This window comes from Coregonus lavaretus, assembly GCF_964263955.1.
Source record: "Coregonus lavaretus genome assembly, chromosome: 6".
NCBI classification, from domain to species: Eukaryota; Metazoa; Chordata; class Actinopteri; order Salmoniformes; family Salmonidae; genus Coregonus; species Coregonus lavaretus.
The window spans coordinates 41,232,248-41,254,528 of NC_139993.1; the positions used below are offsets into that span (position 1 = coordinate 41,232,248).

The 22,281-nt window shown below is 40.8% G+C and overlaps 1 protein-coding gene across 1 annotated transcript; it reads right to left on the reverse strand.

Annotated features, from left to right (window-relative positions):
• Positions 1-78: 78 nt before the first annotated feature.
• Positions 79-19,969, reverse strand: LOC311130488 (BEN domain-containing protein 5-like). The gene is made up of 6 exons (XM_084163237.1): positions 19,729-19,969; positions 9,409-9,539; positions 7,548-7,944; positions 3,336-3,484; positions 2,274-2,487; positions 79-2,150 (listed from the first exon to the last, which is right to left on the reverse strand). Exons 1-6 carry the CDS (start codon positions 19,904-19,906, stop codon positions 1,954-1,956), a joined length of 1,266 nt encoding a protein of 421 aa, XP_084019363.1. The 5' UTR covers positions 19,907-19,969; the 3' UTR covers positions 79-1,953.
• Positions 19,970-22,281: the final 2,312 nt, after the last annotated feature.

The following is a 22,281-nucleotide window of genomic DNA, read 5'->3' on the forward strand; positions in this document are numbered from 1 at the left end:
TCCAGAAGCATTGCTTACTAAGGACCACTCTTCACACATATTCAGTTCATACAAATAACAAACCAGAACTCAAATCTATAATACATTGATTGTTGGTTGTCTTTTTTCAATTTTGCAAACAAATCAATTTCTTTGGAAATAGATAATCTGTCACAAGAGATTTAAAGTGCATTCAATGATTGATGTGCTAATACGACCAATCCTTAAAACAGGGGAAACTTAAGATATGTCAGAGTGTTGTGGTTTGTCTTGTTTCTTTTGTTCATTTTTCACAGAGTTCACATGAGACACTTATTTTCTTTGACTTTAGATGCCTCTGATCTACATTTGGATACAATATCAAGCTTAAAGCCAACAATGATTATGAAAATAAACAAACATAAAAAGATTCACCAGGTAACAAAGGAATTGCAATGTCAAATAACAAACCAGACAAAAAAAAATAGACCCAACAGGAGTTTAACATGGTAACGTGTAAATCGGACTAAAAACTGAAAATCCACGATTTGTGAAAAAAGACTAGTTATATACACTAAAATATCCCCACATATGGTAGCTTAACAAAAGGTTGACCGAACAGTAAGAACTATAAAGAAAAACCATAGACAGACACAAAAACAAAAATAGAAAGTGAGGAGAAAAAAAGGCTTGCCAGGCAGACCTGCAGGTGATTCACAGTTAGCCACATGGTCACAGTTGAGAATTCAATCTGCAGCGTTTTATTCCAGATTGCAGACAGCCAGACAAGCCGTTTGGGGAAAAACAAAGACATTTGAAAAGTTCTGATGGCATGTCATTGGAAGTTGTCACTATACCTTATTTCATTCCAAGTGGTGTGCCTCAAAGAAGAGGGCTGTGAGAGAGCAGGAAGTCTGCTTTATCCAAGCCCACGGGGATCTAGCATAACACTGACAGCTGCAGACAGCTTTACCCACAGCCAAACACAGTATCTGGCAACTTTTCACATTCAGACACCAAAGTGCAGTTTAAAGCTATATCAGCTTTACTTTACAATCACAGCTTACTAGAAAACTTGAGGACAGTCCCCAATAATTGCCATATCCTAAGGCCTTTCTGGGCTTAAACTCTTGTACCACAACTCCAAAACAATTTAATGATCTGCAGGACAGTTTGAATAAAGATAACTACCACAATCACATTTATGTAAAATCAAATCTAAAGTTGGATCTCTCAAGTAGGATAGATAAATACTGTAAACCAGTATCCAGAAAATAACATACTGTATCTTCCCAGTCTGATGTGGACAAGCACCACACTGAAACAATGATAAACCTCTTTACAAAACTGTTAATGTAAATTGGCGCTCTATACTATGGAAATCCAAATGGCATATTTCCATGGAAGATACACAGCAATAATCTCTAGGACAACAGAATATCTGTGCAAGGTGGCCTCTATCAATTAAGACCTTGTTGTAAAAGTGGATCTTTACATCCCCCCCACGACACGTTAAGTACCAATAGCACACAGAGACCTCTACACTAAGGCCTTCATCATGGCTAACCTTTCTACCACCACACACACACTAGCATGATTATTCCAGAATATCTTCTTACAATCAGAATACTTATTTTTCAAGGGAAATCACTAAGAATATTAGGACTCAATGTCATGTTCTGACACAGAACATTTGATTTGAGCGCGACTGCATTCTCTAACAACCAGATTGCTTTAAGAATCTCTCCACACAAAAACATCTCTAAAACCCATGTCCACCCGGTCCTACTTAAAGCCTAGAAAAATACTCACACCAGTTCATATGACTCATACCAAAGCGCTCAACCACTCACTGCATTGACTGGCAGGTAAAGCTGTCTTACAGCTGAAGGATTGTTTAGGGCATTGGGCGCCCACTGAGAATCTCTAGTGCTGGCACACATGATCCTACCCACCAGAAAATGAGAGGTACAGTATGGTGACAACTTTATGACACTACATGCCATCGTAGGTGAAATTCTCCTTCTTGACAGTTTGTCTAATGAGCAGCTTCGATTCCCGCCTCTCCTCGTTCTTGATGGATTTGTTGATATCCATAATTTTTTCACAGATGTATTTGTTCACTTTGGACAATCTTTGTGTGATCTCTGCGCTGTCTGCCGTTTCTTGAGACACTCTGTCATATAGACACTCTGTAAAAAAATAAAAGGAAATAAGTGTGCATTACTCATCCCCCAAAATTAAGAGATATTTCCAAACTTTGTGAGTTGCAAACAGTGCCTAAAACATCTGAAAGCAGGCCTACACAGTTTTACCTCTGACTATTTTCAGCTTGCTTGGGGAGAGGGGGGGCTTGGGAAGGGCATCTTTCTTCTTTTTGGTGGCCACGCCAGTGACACTCCTATTCTTGAGCGTCTCAGTGCCCCAGATCATGACGGCCAGGTTCTTGGTGAACTTGGAGTCTCCCTGTGTCCTCTGTAGCTGATGCCACTTCTCTTCCTGCACCCAGATGCCCCCGCCCAGGTGCACCTGCAGGAACACAGCACAGATATGTAGTGAGGGTCACCTACACTCAGACCTGTGACCACACTGGACTATAACCAACAGCAGCAAAGCAGCCCATCCCACAACTATTCAGCCCAAATTAGAAATCAAAGAGTCATGCTTCAGCAGCTACATAAATAAGTAAGGGGCAGTGGTTTCCAGCCTGGATGACTTGCACTGAGTATTTATACTGGCATAGAACCACAGAGCGGTATGTTGCGTAAGTCTGCACCAAACAACTCTACAAGCGGATTGACAGGCCTGCCCTGAGTTAAAGATGAGCTTATGCAGAGAGCGCCATGTGTGCCGCCCTGCCTTTATCACTGAGAAGTCTTTAGGCTGGCATCCAAAGGCTTTTCCCTTTGCAGCTAATGTGCTTTAGGCCCCTGGCCAGCAGACAAGCTTTCCACTGCTCTTAACTTAGAGGAGCCCTTTCTCTTTTTTCTTTCTTGGGCTACCTGTCAGTCACTTCAATTCCTCTGGTAGAAATAATTAATAGCGGGCAACGTGTGAGAGTTCTAATTTGCTTTTGTTCTTCACGCTTGAATTGAGAGGCTCTCTGCTTGTAACACAAATCCCCCCCCTGTCATGTGAAGCAGGCAGAATTACTACGTGTATAGCCCTGCAACCACTATCAGGGCAATAAACAGTGCTGATGCCTAAGCTATACGGACAATCATCTCAGCCTTGTTTACCCTCAAGGAGAGGTGAAGGCTAGTGCAATGCAAGTTCCCAAGTTCATGTGTAAGGGAAAATAGAATGCTTCCTCCCCATCAAAGCGACCACAGCGAGGAAGAAAGAGAGGGGGTGAGATCGGGGGCGGTGAGACTCACCTTGCCATCATTACAAGTGTAGACTGTTCTTGGGGAGGGGGAGTGGCTGGAGCTGGTATTGGCCTCTTCTCTGCACACTTCCTGTGGCTCAATGATGGGCTCCACCACCTCCACTTTGATTGTCTGAGTGCCATTGTCATGCATAGGCTCTGTATAAGGTGCAAAATCAAAAGTAATGTTGAGATGTATATCTCTAGGCACATTGTGTAGTGTTGTTAGTCTCTCAGATAACAACAAGCCTAGAACACTGGCAGAGGCCTTGACTCAACCACAGCAGCATGTGGTTAGGGAGTTCTAGTCTTAGCTTTGGATCGGCGCCTGCAGCAATGCTTCACTGTGCCTCGAGACTGTTGGGTTATTTTAACCCAGTAGGCTTGATGGTTGGCCACACTAAGCGCTAATGTAGCTGATGAGTTTTAATATTGGTCAGCGCAATACATTCCTGACCCGAAAGCACCCTTGCCAGTATAATCTCTAGCCCGTCCATTAGACCGCCTTGCTCCCATATCATACCAATGCAAAACACATGGAGCTGGCCATGGGACTGGCTTGAGGCCTGCACTTCTACACTACAGTAGTCTCAAGGTTCTAGAACTAACTTTTTCCACTGGTGGCACTACTGGTGCTACATACGTTTTCAGTTGATGGCACCAGCAATTTTTCGCGTCTGTGCACCGATAATGACCTGACCTATGTCCGTTTATACAATCAATTATATAATCAATTTGACTTTGTTTTTACCACTCTGACTACATAATGGTAATCATTTATTTGAATGTTAAATCTCTATTGATAAACTGAGTAAATAAAGATGTAGCCTAGGCCTATTCACAATACAGGTGAATGCATATTCAATAGGAGTGTGTGCATGCATTGAATTATGGAGCTTCTTTTGGCTGATTTCATGGGGCTAGATGAAAAACAATGTTTCCCTTCATTTTGGGAGTTATTTTATTGCACTGATCAACAACATTTGCATTGAAGAAGCAAACTCTTCTTTTATAAAAGTGTGCGCTGTCTCTTTAAGACCTAATGACATAATTCACTCACACAATAAGTACATTTACATGCACAGTTATAATTCGATATTAAAGTGATTATAGTAGTAGGCAGATTATGCAATAGTCATGTAAACACCCCTTACTCTGCTTATTTTAAATCGGCGTAAAGTCAAAATCAAAGCAAGCATCCGCTGATTAAAACGGCTGGTTTTCTGAGTAATCTTTTGAATTATTAGGACATATAAACACCTTAAATCGGTGTTCCAGCGGTGTATTTAATCTGCGCATGTGCTAGGACCAGCCGAGCGAACTTTCCTCTTTAGCGCTAGTGAAGTAAGTTCGGAACAACAATGTATGCGTCTTAGAAATCGTTTTCACATACAAACTTCATATGTCCGAACTCAGAATCAAATATGCTTCCCAAAAATAACATGGCCGTTGTGGTAGAACGTTTATTTTGATTGGCAATTTTCTGCATTTATCAGAGTGCCATCAGGTGCCTGATTTCAGATGTGTCCATGTAAACAGGATTATTAGGGAATTCATTCTTCTTGCAAAGCATGTAAACATTTTAATCAAACTATTCTATTAATCTGACTATCCACAATTATCGCATTATTGTGTGCATGTAACCGTACTCAGTGAGAGAGAGAAGATACGCGAGGTGAGGGAGACAAAGTGAATGAATAACGTTCTTGGCAATGACATGATTCTTGGTGACAACTTTGAAATCAGCCTTTTTTTGCGTTATGGTATCACAAACAAGGTACTAGGGTAGTAAATTGATGTTAGTGACAGTTCAAAATTTACTGGGGAGGGTCCAACTCACGGTTTAGTAAAAAAAATGCTCCCCCTCCCCAACGTTACAAATATTTTCACATGACCCTCCACTTACTGTACAAAAAAAATACAAATTAATTAACAATGCTGACAATGATCTGCTAGGGGGAAATCAGATTTTCTACATTTTGATTCTATATTTACATAAAATATATGCTACAAATTGTCCCTCTCTAGCGACTCCTGTGGCGAGCCGGGCGCATACACGCTGACACGGTCACCAGTTGTACAGTGTTTCCTCTGACATATTGGTGTGGCTGGCTTACGGGTTAAGCGAGCAGTGTGTCAAGAAGCAGTGCGGCTTGGCAGGGTCGTGTTTCGGAGGACACATGGCTCTCGACCTTCGCCTCTCCCAAGTCCGTACGGGAGTTGCAGTGATGGGACAAGACTGTAACTACCAATTGGATATCACAAAAATGGGGAGCAAAATGGGTATAAAAAAACCCCCAAAAAACATTGTGACTGGTTGAGTTTATGCCACACATAAAAGGTAATGACAAAAAGTTAAATGACAAATATCTTGGCTATATTGAAGTGTTAAGTTCTAGGTACGTGAGGAATAGCCTCTCGGATCAGAGAGGAGGCAGAGCGCACATTAAGTGTTCCTGAATAACTGGGCCTACTGGGAGCATAGACCTATGTGGCCACATTATTGGGAGAATAATGATCCGCAACAGACAGCGCATCTCAGTATCAGAAGTAAAAATACAGCCAGACTGGCTTGCTACTGTAAAAATACAGCCAGACTGGCGTGCTACTGTAAAAATACAGCCAGACTGGCGTTCTACTGTAGAAATACAGCCAGACTGGCGTGCTACTGTAAAAATACAGCCAGACTGGCGTGCTACTGTAAAAATACAGCCAGACTGGCGTGCTACTGTAAAAATACAGCCAGACTGGCGTGCTACTGTAAAAATATAGCCAGACTGGCGTGCTACTGTAAAAATACAGCCAGACTGGCGTGCTACTGTAAGAATACAGCCAGACTGGCGTGCTACTGTGCCTTTCTAAACCTTATAAACTGTCGAGAGTATAACCACAACTGATTCAAAAGGAATGAATGGAAATCACAGGGCTTTTGCGCCGTTAATAAAATGACATTTTCACTGCAGTTTACAGCCTAAAGTAGAATTTTGTGCTACCTTGAAAACAGTAATACAATTATTCATTGCATTGTGGTGTTGTAGGCTAGTCTAGGTAGGATAATTGTATTGTCCTTAAACAAGATCAATCAGGGAGCTCTATGAGCTGCGTGTCTCATGTCTTCACTGTTCTTCCATTCGCAATGAGGCACCTGGCCTCTCTGCTGCCTATCAGCTATTCCTCTATGTTCTTGTGGAATAAAAAAATCTAAACTGGTGCAGCTTTGAATGATTTAAGTTAGCCTATTGCAGATCTGGACAAACGATCCACCTACCACTATTGTCACTATGAATGGTGGATAGAGGGCAGGATAGACAAACTGGTAGACTATATTGACCTGTGGTATAGCACGCGGAAAAGCATAGTGCAAAAGGGAAGTACCAAAACACCTTGATAGGGAAGGCGCATGCTAGCAGATGAGGAAATGTAGCTAGGATGGAATAAATTATATAGTAAAACCTGCAAAATGTAAACCAGGGAAAAAATGCACTACCCTCCCCTGTATCTAATTTTAAAAAACACACAACCCTCCCCAAAGGAAAAAAAATAAGTTTAACAACCGCCCCAGCAAGGAACGTTAGCCTACAAAGCTGGAAGCTACTGGTATCTTCCTGCATTGTAAAGTGTTCTAGCCTGTAATGCACATAGTTTTGCGAACAGTAAATAACAATATTTCTACATGCCGTGTTGCATTATTCAAGTGTGCTAACTTCTGTGCAGCATGGGTGGGGAGCTAACATGATGCAGCCCAGACTCCCAGTGAGTGCAGTGGTTCCTCAGGACAGGCTAGAGCTAGCAATGAGTAAGTGGAGCAGGCACGGTACGCTCGCGCTATAAGGGGACATCGGCTGCGCTGATACAGACTTGATCCTCTCTCAATCAGTACAATATTTAAGTTTTTAGCAAACTCACCGATTACACCACTTCCTCTCTCCCTCTCTCTAGAAACTATAAGTCCAAATAGCTGTAGTATCAAGCAAATACTACGTTTTACAACATAAACACACTAAAGACTTTAACGATAACAACCAAATATTTCATAACTTGTTATCAACTGTGCAGCTGATTGCTAAAAAGCATATACAACAGTACCCAAACCTACAGATTAAACATCTCGACAACTCTGAATGTGGGTGACACTAGTCTAGTAAAACAGTTTTTTCTTAACCTGAACAAACGTGCATGGCAGGCTGCAGTGAGAGGTGACTGGAGAGTGTGTGTCTCTCACCGCTGCCCAGCCTCATGAGGAGCACGTCCTGCAGCCTCCTGTTGAAGTCACGCAGCTCCTTCACCTCTGTCAGCAGGTTGCCATACTCCTTCAGCTTCTTGGCCTGTTGGACCAGCTGCCTGCGGGTTCTCTCCAGCTCCTGCTGTAGCCTCCTCATCTCTTCCTCCTGCTGCCTGTAGCTGTGGACCAGCTCCTCATACAGAACCCGCGGTACCACCGCCTTCTCAGGCCCAGAGTCACCATCCTCTTCTTCTTCCAACTCAGCCAGCCGGTCCTCCTCCAGGTCATCCTCTCCCTCTATGCAGGAACTCACAGCGTTCCTCTCCAGGCGGGCCACCACCGCTGCCAGGCTCTTCGAGGAGTTTCCTGTGGGACGCCCATTGTCCTGTGTCTGGGCCTGTAGAATCAAATAGGACTTAATGCAGGTTATCATTGTGATAATAATGAAGTGGAGCCTGCATCATCAATTCATGTGATAACAGTGATCTGGTGTGTCATAAATGTCATATTTTCAGTCAAATAAAAACTAATTTTTGACTATATATTTATATACTGAACAAAAATATAAATGCAACATGCAACAATTTTCCTGAGTTACAGTTCATATAAGGAAATCAGTGAATTTAAATAAATAAATTAGGCCCTAATCTATGGATTTCACTTGACTGAGCAGGGGCTCAGCCATGGGTGGGCCTGGGCGGGTATAGGCCCACCCACTTGGGAGCCAGGCCCACCCACTGGGGAGCTAGGCCCAGCCAATCAAAATGATTTTTTCCACATAAAAGGGCTTTATTACAGACAGAACTACTCCTCAGTTTCATCAGCTGTCCGGGTGGCAGGTCTCTGGCGATCCCGCAGGTAAAGAAGCCGGATGCGGAGGTCCTGGGCTGGCGTGGTTACACGTGGTCTGCGGTTGTGAGGCCGGTTGGGCATACCAAATTCTCTATAACGACGTTGGAGCCGACTTATAGTAAAGAATTGAACATTCAATTCTCTGGCAACAGTTCTGGTGGACATTCCTGCAGTCAGCATGCCAATTGCACACTCCCTCAAAACTTGAGACATCTGTGTTGTGTAACAAAACTGAACATTTTAGAGTGGCATTTTATTGTCCCCAGCACAAAGTGCACCTGTGTAATGACCATGTTTAATCAGCTTCTTGATATGCCACAACTGTCAGGTGGATGGATTATCTTGGCAAAGGAGAAATACTCAATAACAGGGAAATAAACAAATTTGTGCACAAAAGCGTTGAGAAATAAGCTTTTTGTGCGTATGGAACATTTCTGGGATCTTTTATTTCAGCTCATAAAACATGGGACCAACACTTTATGTTGTGTTTATATTTTTGTTCAGTATATATTTAGTTTAAAATGTAAATGTTGAGTGGATGTCCATATATCCATAGCGGTGGGGGGGGCTAGCTTGACAAAATTATATGATGTGCTATAAATCACTGGGAAGAGTGGAGTCATGAGGTTGTTTGATGAGCAGCTCAGAGGACTTGCCTGTTAAAGGGCAGCTGTCCAGAGTGCTGAATTTGTGTTCATCCAGCATATGGTTAAACAAATAGCAGGGGGATTATTGGGCAACGTCCAAACTCATAGTAACAGTTCGTTATATTATAAAAAGCGATTACCATCAGTATTCGTCATAATCCTTGAGAACAGCATTATTAGAGAAGATTTTGAATCACTCAAATCAAATTTTATTTGTCACATGCTTCATAAACAACAGGTGTTGACTAACAGTAAAATGCTTACTTACGCACCATCAAATTCACTGAGCACAAAATCATAGAAATGCTCTAACAGTTTGAAAACTATGACTAGTTTTGACTACCTTGCTTAGTTGAACTTACCTTTTTATGTCTCAGTGGCAGTCGTTCCTCCCCAAAGTGGTTCTCAACTAAATTTCCCATATTCCTTGTCGACATCTTAGGAATTTTCATCTTCTTTTGAATTATATTATGTTCAAACTCATCAATGTTATCTGCAAAATAGAGCTAAGGGTCAGCAGAAATCAAACATATAAACTCTTCAGACAAAAATAAAGGTTACATAAGAGAAAAAATAATTTTCTCCAAATCAGAGTGAATTTTTAAGGAGTGTTATGGCAAATATTAGGGTGATCAGTGCCAGTTCGAAAATGAAATGCTTAGATTCTAAATAGGTATGTGAAAATTATAAATGTATATATTTTTTTCATATCAGTGCGCATGATTCATGGCACAATTAAATTGTAAAATGAAAATAGAAAATGGTTAATTGAAAATGGTAAATGGAAAAAATTAATTCTAAATAAAAATGGTAAATGATAAAAGTATTGCCCATGATTTTGGAATGAAATGTTCGATGAGCAGTTGTCCACATACTTCTGGTAATGCAGTGTATAAGTATGCCCCCCAATACAATTCTGAAGTCTAATACATTCACAGTTAGAGTTCGGAAATCTGCATTTTCAAAACACAGACCCCCAAAAAATAATCTGTGTTTTAAACCATTTCACCTGCGTTTTATATTGAAAGTGAACAGTGTTTTTTTTGCTTCAATAGAGTGATCAGGGGCGTGCAACTATAGTTCTCCTTCACAGAAAATACATTAGTGCAACACATTCGGGAGAAAATAGTATGGTATTTTTTGGCTAAAACTGCATGGCCATCATATTTCTGTGTAAGTAGGGTACACAGAGAAAAAGTACAGGAGGTAAGTTGCTACACATCAGTCAGAGCGCCGTCTGTTGATGGATGACAATTCACGAACGGCCATTCTGAGTGAAGAACTGCAACTGAAGCACAAAATGAGTCTAACCGAGCAGAAATTACAATAAGAACCATTTTAGATCTGCATTTAGAAAACGCAGCAAGATATTTCATATGAGCTACATCTTCTTTTTCAACTACATTTTTAAATGAACTATTGTCTTTTGTAGAATTTATATAACAATCCAACATTATCTAGTCCAAATATGCATTATTCCTCTATTTGTATACATTTGCAACACTTTCAATGAGGAACCTTTATTTTGAAGGTGATCGCAAATTCCACTATTAAGGCTAATCCTTATTGTGGACAACTTCACATAAGTATGTGTTTTCTAGCTACCTAGCTATGGAACGAGATACCTGCCAAAAAGGTTGAACGTACGTATCGTTAGGATCGTTAAAAAATCCATATATAAATTGTTAGGATCGTAAGAAAAGCCATGTGTAAACATGACATTTCATCTGTGAACATACAAACATCATGTTATGATTACGGACTAACATTTTAGGCTTGAACAAATCGTGTGTTGCAATTCCGACATACAATAATACCTTTCAGAGTTTTGGCAGTTTCATCTCACCAACAAAAAAAACGGCCTGTGAGGATTGCTACGCGAACAAGCATAACACAGTATAAAAAAAACGGAAGTCAGGGAAACCGGAAAGAGGCATCCTGCATATTTTCAAGTTAAAGTCTCCATTCTCTATTACTCCCAGGTTTGCCAGGTCTAGCTAAATTTCTAGCCCATGAACACTCAAAACCTACCCAAAAGGCCTAAAAACAAGCCCTTTTTTTACAGCAAGAAAGGAGTTGCCATATTTATACAAGAAACCCTTTTTCCATAACGTTATCGAGCCAATTAAAAACAAATATCGTAGTAACTTGTAACGACGTTAGAAGCAAAATTAGGTTTTCCTAAAAATAATTATTATTGGGAGCTATGACATGACGTAATAAAGGAATTTGAATATGTGAAAAGAGTATAGATAATTGGCCCTTATTAAACTCGACAGATCATTTTCCATCAATGGATGTCGATTTAACTAATTGACTGCTATGATTAAGCAATAAGGCACAAGGGGGTATGGTACAGTGAGGGAAAAAAGTATTTGATCCCTGCTGATTTTGTACGTTTGCCCACTGACAAAGACATGATCAGTCTATAATTTTAATGGTAGGTTTATTTGAACATTGAGAGAGAACAACAACAACAAAAATCCAGAAAAACGCATGTCAAAAATATTATAAATTGATTTGCATTTTAATGAGGGAAATAAGTATTTGACCCCTCTGCAAAACATGACTTAGTACTTGGTGGCAAAACCCTTGTTGGCAATCACAGAGGTCAGACGTTTCTTGTAGTTGGCCACCAGGTTTGCACACATCTCAGGAGGGATTTTGTTCCACTCCTCTTTGCAGATCTTCTCCAAGTCATTAAGGTTTCGAGGCTGATGTTTGGCAACTCGAACCTTCAGCTCCCTCCACAGATTTTCTATGGGATTAAGGTCTGGAGACTGGCTAGGCCACTCCAGAACCTTAATGTGCTTCTTCTTGAGCCACTCCTTTGTTGCCTTGGCCATGTGTTTTGGGTCATTGTCATGCTGGAACACCCATCCACGACCCATTTTCAATGCCCTGGCTGAGGGAAGGAGGTTATCACCCAAGATTTGACGGTACATGGCCCTGTCCATCGTCCCTTTGAAGCGGTGAAGTTGTCCTGTCCCCTTAGCAGAAAAACACCCCCAAAGCATAATGTTTCCAACTCAATTTTTGACAGTGGGGATGGTGTTCTTGGGGTCATAGGCAGCATTCCTCCTCCTCCAAACACGGCGAGTTGAGTTGATGCCAAAGAGCTCGATTTTGGTCTCATCTGACCACAACACTTTCACCCAGTTCTCCTCTGAATCATTCAGATGTTCATTGGCAAACTTCAGACGGCCCTGTATATGTGTTTTCTTGAGCAGGGGGGCCTTGCGGGCGCTGCAGGATTTCAGTCCTTAACGGTGTAGTGTGTTACCAGTTGTTTTCTTGGTGACTATGGTCCCAGCTGCCTTGATATCATTGACAAGATCCTCTTGTGTAGTTCTGGGCTGATTCCTCACCGTTCTCATGATCATAGCAACTCCACGAGGTGAGATCTAGCATGGAGCCCCAGGCCGAGGGAGATTGACAGTTATTTTGTGTTTCTTCCATTTGTGAATAATCGCACCAACTGTTGTCACCTTCTCACCAAGCTGCTTGGCGATGGTCTTGTAGCCCATTCCAGCCTTGTGTTGGTCTACAATCTTGTCCCTGACATCCTTGGAGAGCTCTTTGGTCTTGGCCATGGTGGAGAGTTTGGAATCTGATTGATTGATTGCTTCTGTAGACAGGTGTCTTTTATACAGGTAACACGCTGAGATTAGGAGCACTCCCTTTAAGAGTGTGCTCCTAATCTCAGCTCGTTACCTGCATAAAACACACCTTGGAGACAGAAATCTTTCTGATTGAGAGGGGGTCAAATACTTATTTCCCTCATTAAAATGCAAATCAATTTATAACATCTTTGACATGCGTTTTTCTGGATTTTGTTGTTGTTATTCTGTCTCTCACTGTTCAAATAAACCTACCATTAAAATTATAAACTGATCATTTCTTTGTCAGTGGCAAACGTACAAAATCAGCAGGGGATCAAATACTTTTTTCCCCTCACTGTATATGGCCAATATACCACGGCTAAGGGCTGTTCTTATGCATGAGGCAACGCAGAGTGCCTGGATACAGCCGTTAGCAATGGTATACCACAAACCCCTGGGGTGCCTTATTGCTATTATAAACTGGTTACCAACGTAATTAGAACAGTAAAAAGTAATTTTGTTGTCATACCCGTGGTATATGGTCTGATATACCACATCTTTTAGCCAATCAGCATTCAGGGCTCGAACCAGGTTTATAATTGTAAATAAATCCCCTTTGCGCATGTGCATAACTATAGATAAATCCAACAGCAGAGTTTGAGTGATGAAAGCTGGACAGAGGATCTCAATCTTTGAGCAAGAAACACTTGGACAAACATTTAGGCTATTTTCTGGAAATGGTGCTGTTATTATGTGCCAGATGTTAAGACTAAAATCCGTTATAAATGGCGCATTTGCGAGATCGACTTGTCATTTCAATAGGCATAGACTACAGATTAAAATCTGGGTTTATGATTGTAATTACATTTTGCAATGGTTTGCTTAGATAAAGGCAGGTAGCCTATAGTGCCTGATAGACCTACAGTGGGGAAAAAAAGTATTTAGTCAGCCACCAATTGTGCAAGTTCTCCCACTTAAAAAGATGAGAGAGGCCTGTAATTTTCATCATAGGTACACGTCAACTATGACAGACAAAATGAGAAGAAAAAAATCCAGAAAATCACATTGTAGGATTTTTAATGAATTTATTTGCAAATTATGGTGGAAAATAAGTATTTGGTCAATAACAAAAGTTTCTCAATTCTTTGTTATATACCCTTTGTTGGCAATGACACAGGTCAAACGTTTTCTGTAAGTCTTCACAAGGTTTTCACACACTGTTGCTGGTATTTTGGCCCATTCCTCCATGCAGATCTCCTCTAGAGCAGTGATGTTTTGGGGCTGTCGCTGGGCAACACTACTTTCAACTCCCTCCAAAGATGTTCTATGGTGTTGAGATCTGGAGACTGGGTAGGCCACTCCAGGACCTTGAAATGCTTCTTACGAAGCCACTCCTTCGTTGCCCGGGCGGTGTGTTTGGGATCATTGTCATGCTGAAAGACCCAGCCACGTTTCATCTTCAATGCCCTTGCTGATGGAAGGAGGTTTTCACTCAAAATCTCACCATACATGGCCCCATTCATTCTTTCCTTTACACGGATCAGTCGTCCTGGTCCCTTTGCAGAAAAACAGCCCCAAAGCATGATGTTTCCACCCCCATGCTTCACAGTAGGTATGGTGTTCTTTGGATGCAACTCAGCATTCTTTGTCCTCCAAACACGACGAGTTGAGTTTTTACCAAAAAGTTATATTTTGGTTTCATCTGACCATATGACATTCTCCCAATCCTCTTCTGGATCATCCAAATGCACTCTAGCAAACTTCAGACGGGCCTGGACATGTACTGGGTTAAGCAGGGGGACACGTCTGGCACTGCAGGATTTGAGTCCCTGGCGGCGTAGTGTGTTACTGATGGTAGGCTTTGTTACTTTGGTCCCAGCTCTCTGCAGGTCATTCACTAGGTCCCCCCGTGTGGTTCTGGGATTTTTGCTCACCGTTCTTGTGATCATTTTGACCCCACGGGGTGAGATCTTGCGTGGAGCCCCAGATCGAGGGAGATTATCAGTGGTCTTCTATGTCTTCCATTTCCTAATAATTGCTCCCACAGTTGATTTCTTCAAACCAAGCTGCTTACCTATTGCAGATTCAGTCTTCCCAGCCTGGTGCAGGTCTACAATTTTGTTTCTGGTGTCCTTTGACAGCTCTTTGGTCTTGGCCATAGTGGAGTTTGGAGTGTGACTGTTTGAGGTTGTGGACAGGTGTCTTTTATACTGATAACAAGTTCAAACAGGTGCCATTAATACAGGTAACGAGTGGAGGACAGAGGAGCCTCTTAAATAAGAAGTTACAGGTCTGTGAGAGCCAGAAATCTTGCTTGTTTGTAGGTGACCAAATACTTATTTTCCACCATAATTTGCAAATAAATTCATTCAAAATCCTACAATGTGATTTTCTGGAAAAAAATTCTCAATTTGTCTGTCATAGTTGATGTGTACCTATGATGAAAATTACAGGCCTCTCTCATCTTTTTAAGTGGGAGAACTTGCACAATTGGTGGCTGACTAAATACTTTTTTCCCCCACTGTACATCTCATTTCAGATAGTCTACAGTAGCCTAGACAAGATGTAGGCAAGATGTAAACTGAACGATTTAGCAGCTTGCTTAGTTCAAATTAACAGACTAATTTATACAACATAAATAGCGAGGTGATTTTGAGGTAAGAAATGCTTGTTTCCCAATAGCCTGCTAGAATAGGCTACTGAGGATAGGGTCATAATTCCAATCCCTGAATTAAATATTAATAATATACATTTTAACTGAATATGCTATTTTTTTAACCTGTAGCCTAATCTGACTACTGTTACCATCAATCTAATGAGTTCTAACAACTGATCGCAACTGCGATAGCTTTGATAACTTCCAATGTAATTAACTAAACATGTCCATTAATAATCGCATAATAACACCAGGCTACAACTACAATAAACTTAAGCTATAGGCTATTTATTAAATTGGTTTGCCAGCTACAGGTAGGCTACACAAGTGGTACACATTGATTTGAAGTGACTCCAGTGATAGTCATTTCAACATATGTATAGTGCATTCGGAAAAGTATTCAGACCCCTTGACTTGTTACGTCACAGCCTTATTCTAAAATTGATTAAATTGTTATTTTTCTTCATCAATCTACACACAATAACCCAAAATGACAAAGCGAAAACAGGTGTTTAGAAATGTTAGCACATTTATCAAATAAATACAAACTGAAATGACATTTACATAAGTATTCAGACCCTTTACTCAGTACTTTGTTGAAGTACCTTTGGCAGCGATTACAGCCTCAAGTCTTCTTGGGTATGACGGTACAAGCTTGGCACACCTGTATTTGGGGAGTTTCTCCCATTCTTCTCTGCAGATCCTCTCAAACTCTGTCAGGTTGGATGGGGAGCGTCGCAGCACAGCTATTGTCAGGTCTCTCCAGAGATGTTAGATCGGATTCAAGTCTGGGCTCTTGCTGGGCCACTCAAGGACATTGAGGTTTGTCCCGAAGCAACTCCTGCATTGTCTTGGCTGTGTCCACAGCATGATGCTGCCACCACCATGCTTCACCATAGGAATGGTACCAGGTTGGCATTCAGGCCAATGAGTTCAATCTTGGTTTTATCAGACCAGAGAATCTTGTTTATCATGGTCTGAGAGTCTTTAGGTGCCTTTTGGCAAACTGCAAGAGGGCTGTCATGTGCCTTTTACTGAGGGGCGGCTTCCGTCTAGCCCCTCTACCATAAAGGCCTGTTTGGTGGAGTGCTGCAGAGATGGTTGTCCTTCTGGAAGGTTCTCCCATCTCCACAAAGGAACTCTAGAGCTCTGTCAGAGTGACCATCGGGTTCTTGGTCACCTCCCTGACCAAGGGCCTTCTCCCCCGATTGCTCAGTTTGGCCGGGCGGCCAGCTCTAGGAAGTCTTGGTGGTTCCTAACTTCTTCAATTTATGAATGATGGAGGCCACTGTGTTCTTGGGGACCTTCAATGCTGCAGAAATGTTTTGGTACCCTTCCCCAGATATGTGCCTCGACACAATCCTGTCTCTGAGCTCTACAGACAATTCCTTCCACCTCATGGCTTGATTTTTGCTCTGACATGCACTGTCAACTGTGGGACCTTATATAGACAGGTGTGTTCCTTTCAAATTATGTCCAATCAATTGAATTTAGCACAGGTGGACTCCAATCAAGTTGTAGAAACGTCAAGGATGATCAACGGAAACAGGATGCATCTGAGCTCAATTTAGAGTCTCATAGCAAAGGGTCTAAATACTTATGTAAATAAGGCATTTTTTTAAATAATTTTTTTAAATTTGCTAACATTTCTAAAAACCTATGTTCGCTTTGTCATTATGGGGTATTGTGTGTAGATTTGTTTTATTTAATCAATTTTAGAATAAGGCTGTAACGTAACAAAATGTGGAAAAGGTCAAGGGGTCTGAATACTTTCCAAATGCACTGTTTTTTTTATCAAATGGTAGCCTACAATGGCATATAAAATTATAGGCTACTTGATGGCTACCATTTGTTTATTGAAATCCATGTGTGTATTCAAAATTATTTTAATATAATATTAATAATATGCCATTTAGCAGACGCTTTTATCCAAAGCGACTTACAGTCGTGCGTGCATACATTTTTGTGTATGGGTGGTCCCGGGGATCGAACCCACTACCTTGGCGTTACAAGCGCCGTGCTCTACCAGCTGAGCTACAGAGGACCAAAATTATCTAAATGTCTTCAGCCTATCACTTTAATAATTCAATGTTTAATTTAGGCCTAGCCAAATAAAAATAAATAGGCCTTCAACCTGTATTTGTGTTTTATAACTGTTTTTATTATAGGGCTCCCCTTAAAAAGAGACCCTAGCTCACAGGCCTCTAAATATAGCCTCTAAATACATTTTAAACAAAATAGTTAAAGCACTTGCAGTGGTTGTTAGGGAAAACAGATCTGGCAATAAGAATAGGCTACAGATAGTCTTGACCATTTGAGACCCCTTGGCTATTAAACTCAGGACAGGTTATAGCCAAGACTTAAATCAATATTTTGTTTTGTCTCATTTATTGATATGGATATAGCCTCTGTGTGATGGGGTTGTGCAATGCAAATGGCTATAACAAGCCTACATACAGAGTGGAATTTGCTAATACAACAGTCAAAACACCTAATAAAAGGCATACAGTCCGTGCTCCCAAAAGTGTGATTCATTAGGTTACATGATCACCACAGTAGCCCCATGCGGCTATACAACTAAATTATGCAATTATATGGCCATTAAATAACACACAACAGCATAGCATATTTAAATAGCGGAAATCATATTTACTTATTTTGCAGCTCTGGCAGTTATTCTAGACAAGGCTCTTGTGTCTTTATCATTCTCCCACAAGTAATTTGCTGAAGGCCCAAGCCTATAGCACGCCATCTACTGGTATAATGTCATTTTCGAATGCAGTTCTAAAACAAGCTCTAGACTTTTATTTTGGAAATGAAACCGGAAGCTGCAAAGAATCTCTAACGTCTGGGCTAGAGTTGCTTGATTGACTAGCTAACTTCGACTAGCTACGTTCGGTTCATGTCCTTTGCAGATGCCACATTACTGACGTTTGTACGCATAAAAACGATCTGTAACCAAGTAAAGGGAGACGTAAAGTAAGAATTGAACGTGTAAATGTTCATTCATAGTCATAAGATAGGGTGTGTACATTTACTGGTCTAATTTAACTTTTAAGTTTCACGTATGGATTTTCTTACAATCTAACAATACGTACGTTCAACCTTTTGGCAGCTATCTTGCTCCATACCTAGCTAATAGCTAGCTATCCAGTGTGAACCAAGAAAGGCATAAGGTTAGCTCAGCCAGGTTGTTCAAGATTGATGTTAAAATTGGACGCCTATCCATGACCTGAGGATGTTGGGAAATGTCTTCAAAAGTGAGCGCTATTACCATCAAGTATGCTTGGGTTTGTTGTGGACTGGGGTGGTGGATGGGTGTAAAACCAGGTTGGGATCACAGTCCTGGACACAGTTTTTTTACACAGTTTTTTATTTTCAGTTTTAACCCTATCCCAAACCTTATCCATTCTGAATGAGTGCCTAAACCTAACTTAACATTTTAAGTTTGGATAAATGGAAAGCTAGAGCAACAATAACACTTCGAAATTTTACGTTTCAAGCAACTTCGATTTTTTTTTAAACGTTTGGATAACTTGGATGAATGTCTAATTCTGCAGTGAGACGGTGAAATCTTTTTGGGTTACCTAGCTACAGTCCGACAATCTCAAACAACAACAAACCTAGCTAATGGACACTCAACTGACATTAGGCAGGGAACTGAGATCATTTAGACATTTAAACCCAGGGACTGTTCAAACACGAGGATTATTAATAATCTAGCTAAATACTACCCTAGTTATGGATGGTTCAAAGCTGAGCTAGCTACGTGTGGCTGCTCTGTTACACGATGCAAGTATGAACAAAACGTTACACTCATATGTGTAGCTAGGGGGAAACGTTTTTGATATAACCGGTGACGTGGAAACATAATTGCTAGCTAGCTAACTTGTATGCATCTAGCTTGACGTTGTCCGAGTTAGCTAGCAAAGGTCGACTGACAGTGACAGTCATCACATCATGTAGCTAGCTAACTACCATATCGAGGTGTTGTGTATTGCTAGATAACGTATCCAATGTTAGTAAACAAGCTAGATGTGCGAGTGGCTGGCTAAGCTAACATTAGCTAACGTTGATGTCACATAACTAGCTATACATTAGCTAGTTTAGCTAGCTAGCCACGTTAGCTAAAAACAATGTCAGCAAGAACTCTATAGCTTTCATATGTAAATATGTGATAAGAGAGCAAATATGCCACCCTGAAAAAAACCAAACGTCTGTAAACTTGCTAGCTAGGTAACGTTAGCAATAGCATCCTTACGAGAACATTGTTAGCTTGATAGCTAGCTAGGTAAGTTAGACAGTGTTTTTGACAGCCGACTGAAAAGGTATGTTATCTTATTCTCTATGATCTGTCTAATCTCACTTCAAACATTTTAACTATTTCAATACAGTAAAACAAAGAGACCATGAAGCTAACTTACCTGCAAGGGCAAGAATCTGTGCTTTGCCCGGCTGGCCTGCACCATTCTCTTCTGTTCTGAGAACCAGATACACCTGATTATCAAAATCTGTTTTGTGCAGAGGTCTAAAATCTTTCACATTTGAAGCAGGTAAAGCATAGCACATATCGTCTTCCAAGAACCTCACAAAAGCATACATTATTTCTCTTTGGTCCTGCACTTTGGATAGGGTTGACAGTTTTCCCTCTATAGTATAAGTATTCAAAAAAATATATAAACACAAAGTGGAATTGGGGAGGGTTTCTATTCTGCAATCTGCTACTCTGGCCTGGTCGTTCAGGAAATTAGCCGCGCGCTCCATCACAAGACATTGCTAATGGAGACCAGAATAAACTAATATTTTTCTTCATCAAAATTAAATGTAAAATAAATTAATGAAATAATTTCATAAAATAAGAAAATAAAATATATATTGACTGACAGAGTACACATATCAACACAGGGCACACATCTACACTACATAATATCCTACAATAAAGACATGGGCAGGGATTCAATAAAACCCGCATCTCAACCCTGACTGCGGTAAATTGCAGTTTGTGCCCCATAAATGATTTAACAAAGTTTATTTTTTATGCTTTGGTTTTTTTTGTAGGGGGGGGGGGGGGGGCAGAAAATGTGATTGATTTAAAGCCCACCCCTTACTGTAACTCAAAAGGATCTGCAAGATATCACCTTGTTGGTGATTGTGACTGTCTGTGATAAAGCACACATTTGTCATCACAGAAGGTTATCTAAAGGAATCTTTATTTTGGTGTTTGTACATGTGGAAATCATAGTTTGAAATACAGTAAAAGTCAACTTCCTCAACTAATGAGGATATTGCAGCTTTTTGCCCTGCTGTTTCTTTCCAGATACTTCCAGTTAAAGACATGGCATTTCCACAAACCAATCATTATTGTAATCAATACATTCATCTATTACATTCATTCTGTCTCTGTAGGTCCCATTGAGTCATCAACCCCCTGAAATGAAACCAAGAGAAGAGAAGAAGGCCACAGAGATGATTATCTGGTCTGATCTCTGATTCCATTTGTCTGTGGGCGTACAAGTGTGTCTCAGTCAATGTGTTGCCTGGTGTACCTTTTCTTCACACTAGATGACAAAGGCCATCTGACAGAAAGGAAACTCTTTGTTATAGTAAAATAGTCAGGCTGTTACACAATGGGATGGATTTCTTCACTTGTACTTTAATAGAGTAGCATAGTCGATAAATGGCACTAACAATTTCGTTCTGCTTTGCCTGTCGTAATTGAAAAGTAACTGATGCAGAACTTGGATGCCTTTTCTACTCTGTTATTTAATTTCATTTTTTGATTCAGATCAGACATCAAGGCTCGTGACATAGGTTGCTGTAATTTCACTATGAGTTTCCTCTTGCTGAGGGTTCTGAGAGGTATTGTCCAGTGGAGATTTTTCAGATGGAGAATGAGGACAGGTATCCAGTTGGCTATTTCAGTTGTTGTACTAGAGGTTGATCTCCTATTTCAATGTGGTAGCTAGCTACTACTGCTGTAACCCCAGTGGGGATCTCTCTGGGCAGCTAAAATATTCTCTGTAGTGTACATGTGAGTGGGAAACAGTACCAAAATAAAGCGCTAAGTAATCCACTGATATACACTGAGTGTACAAAACATGACATGGTGAATGCTATGATCCCTTATTGATGTCACCTGTAAAATCCACTTCAATCAGTGAAGGGGAGGAGACAGGTTAAAGAAGGATTTTTAAGCCTTGAGACAATTGAGACATGGATTGTGTATGTTTGCCATTCAGAGGGTGAATGGGCAAGACAAAATATTTAAGTGCCTTTAAACGGGGTATGGTAGTAGGTGCCAGGCGCACCGGTTTGAGTGTCAAGAACTGCAAAGCTGCTGGGTTCTTCACGCTCAACAGTGTCCCATGTGTATAAAGAATGGTACACCATCCAGCCAACTTGACACAACTGTGGGAATCATTGGGGTCAACCTGGTTCATCATCCCTGTGGAATGCTTCCGCCTTGTAGAGTCCATGCCCCAATGAATTGAGGCTGTTCTGAGTGCAAAAGGGGGTGCAACTCAATATTAGGAAGGTGTTCCTAATGTTATGTGCACTCAGTGCTAATGTTCATAGGAAAATTAGTTGTATCAGTTAAATGTCAATCATCCTGGGATAAGACAACGAGAAAAACGAAATTACTTTCTGAAACCGTGAAATAGAAAGACAAAGGACACTTCTACAGGGCTTTAATAAACAAGACCAGTGAGCATCACTGGTAGACGAGATTTCAGCAGCTTCTCGTCTCCAATGGAGGATTACTGTTAATCTAATCTACTGTCCAATGGCTAGGTCCTCAAGCCTGTGTCTGGCACAATAAGACTGCTCAATTCCAGGAGCTGTTGTTTTGAAGTGTCTCAGGCTTAAGACTGAACTTCCCCTGTCCTACCTCAAGCTACCTGACCCCCAGCATGTGCCATAACGGATCTGCACACTAATTCTAAACACTGCACTCAATGTGGAATGAGAATAGATAT

Bases quoted from the DNA above. Each gene is read 5' to 3' on its own strand.
- LOC311130488 (XM_084163237.1), bottom strand. From the start codon at position 19,906: ATGTATGCTTTTGTGAGGTTCTTGGAAGACGATATGTGCTATGCTTTA. The intron at 9,540-19,728 runs GTAAGTTAGCTT...TCTATTTTGCAG, and splicing joins ACAGATTCTTGCCCTTGCAG to ATAACATTGATGAGTTTGAA. The intron at 7,945-9,408 runs GTAAGTTCAACT...TTGATTCTACAG, and splicing joins TGCCACTGAGACATAAAAAG to GCCCAGACACAGGACAATGG.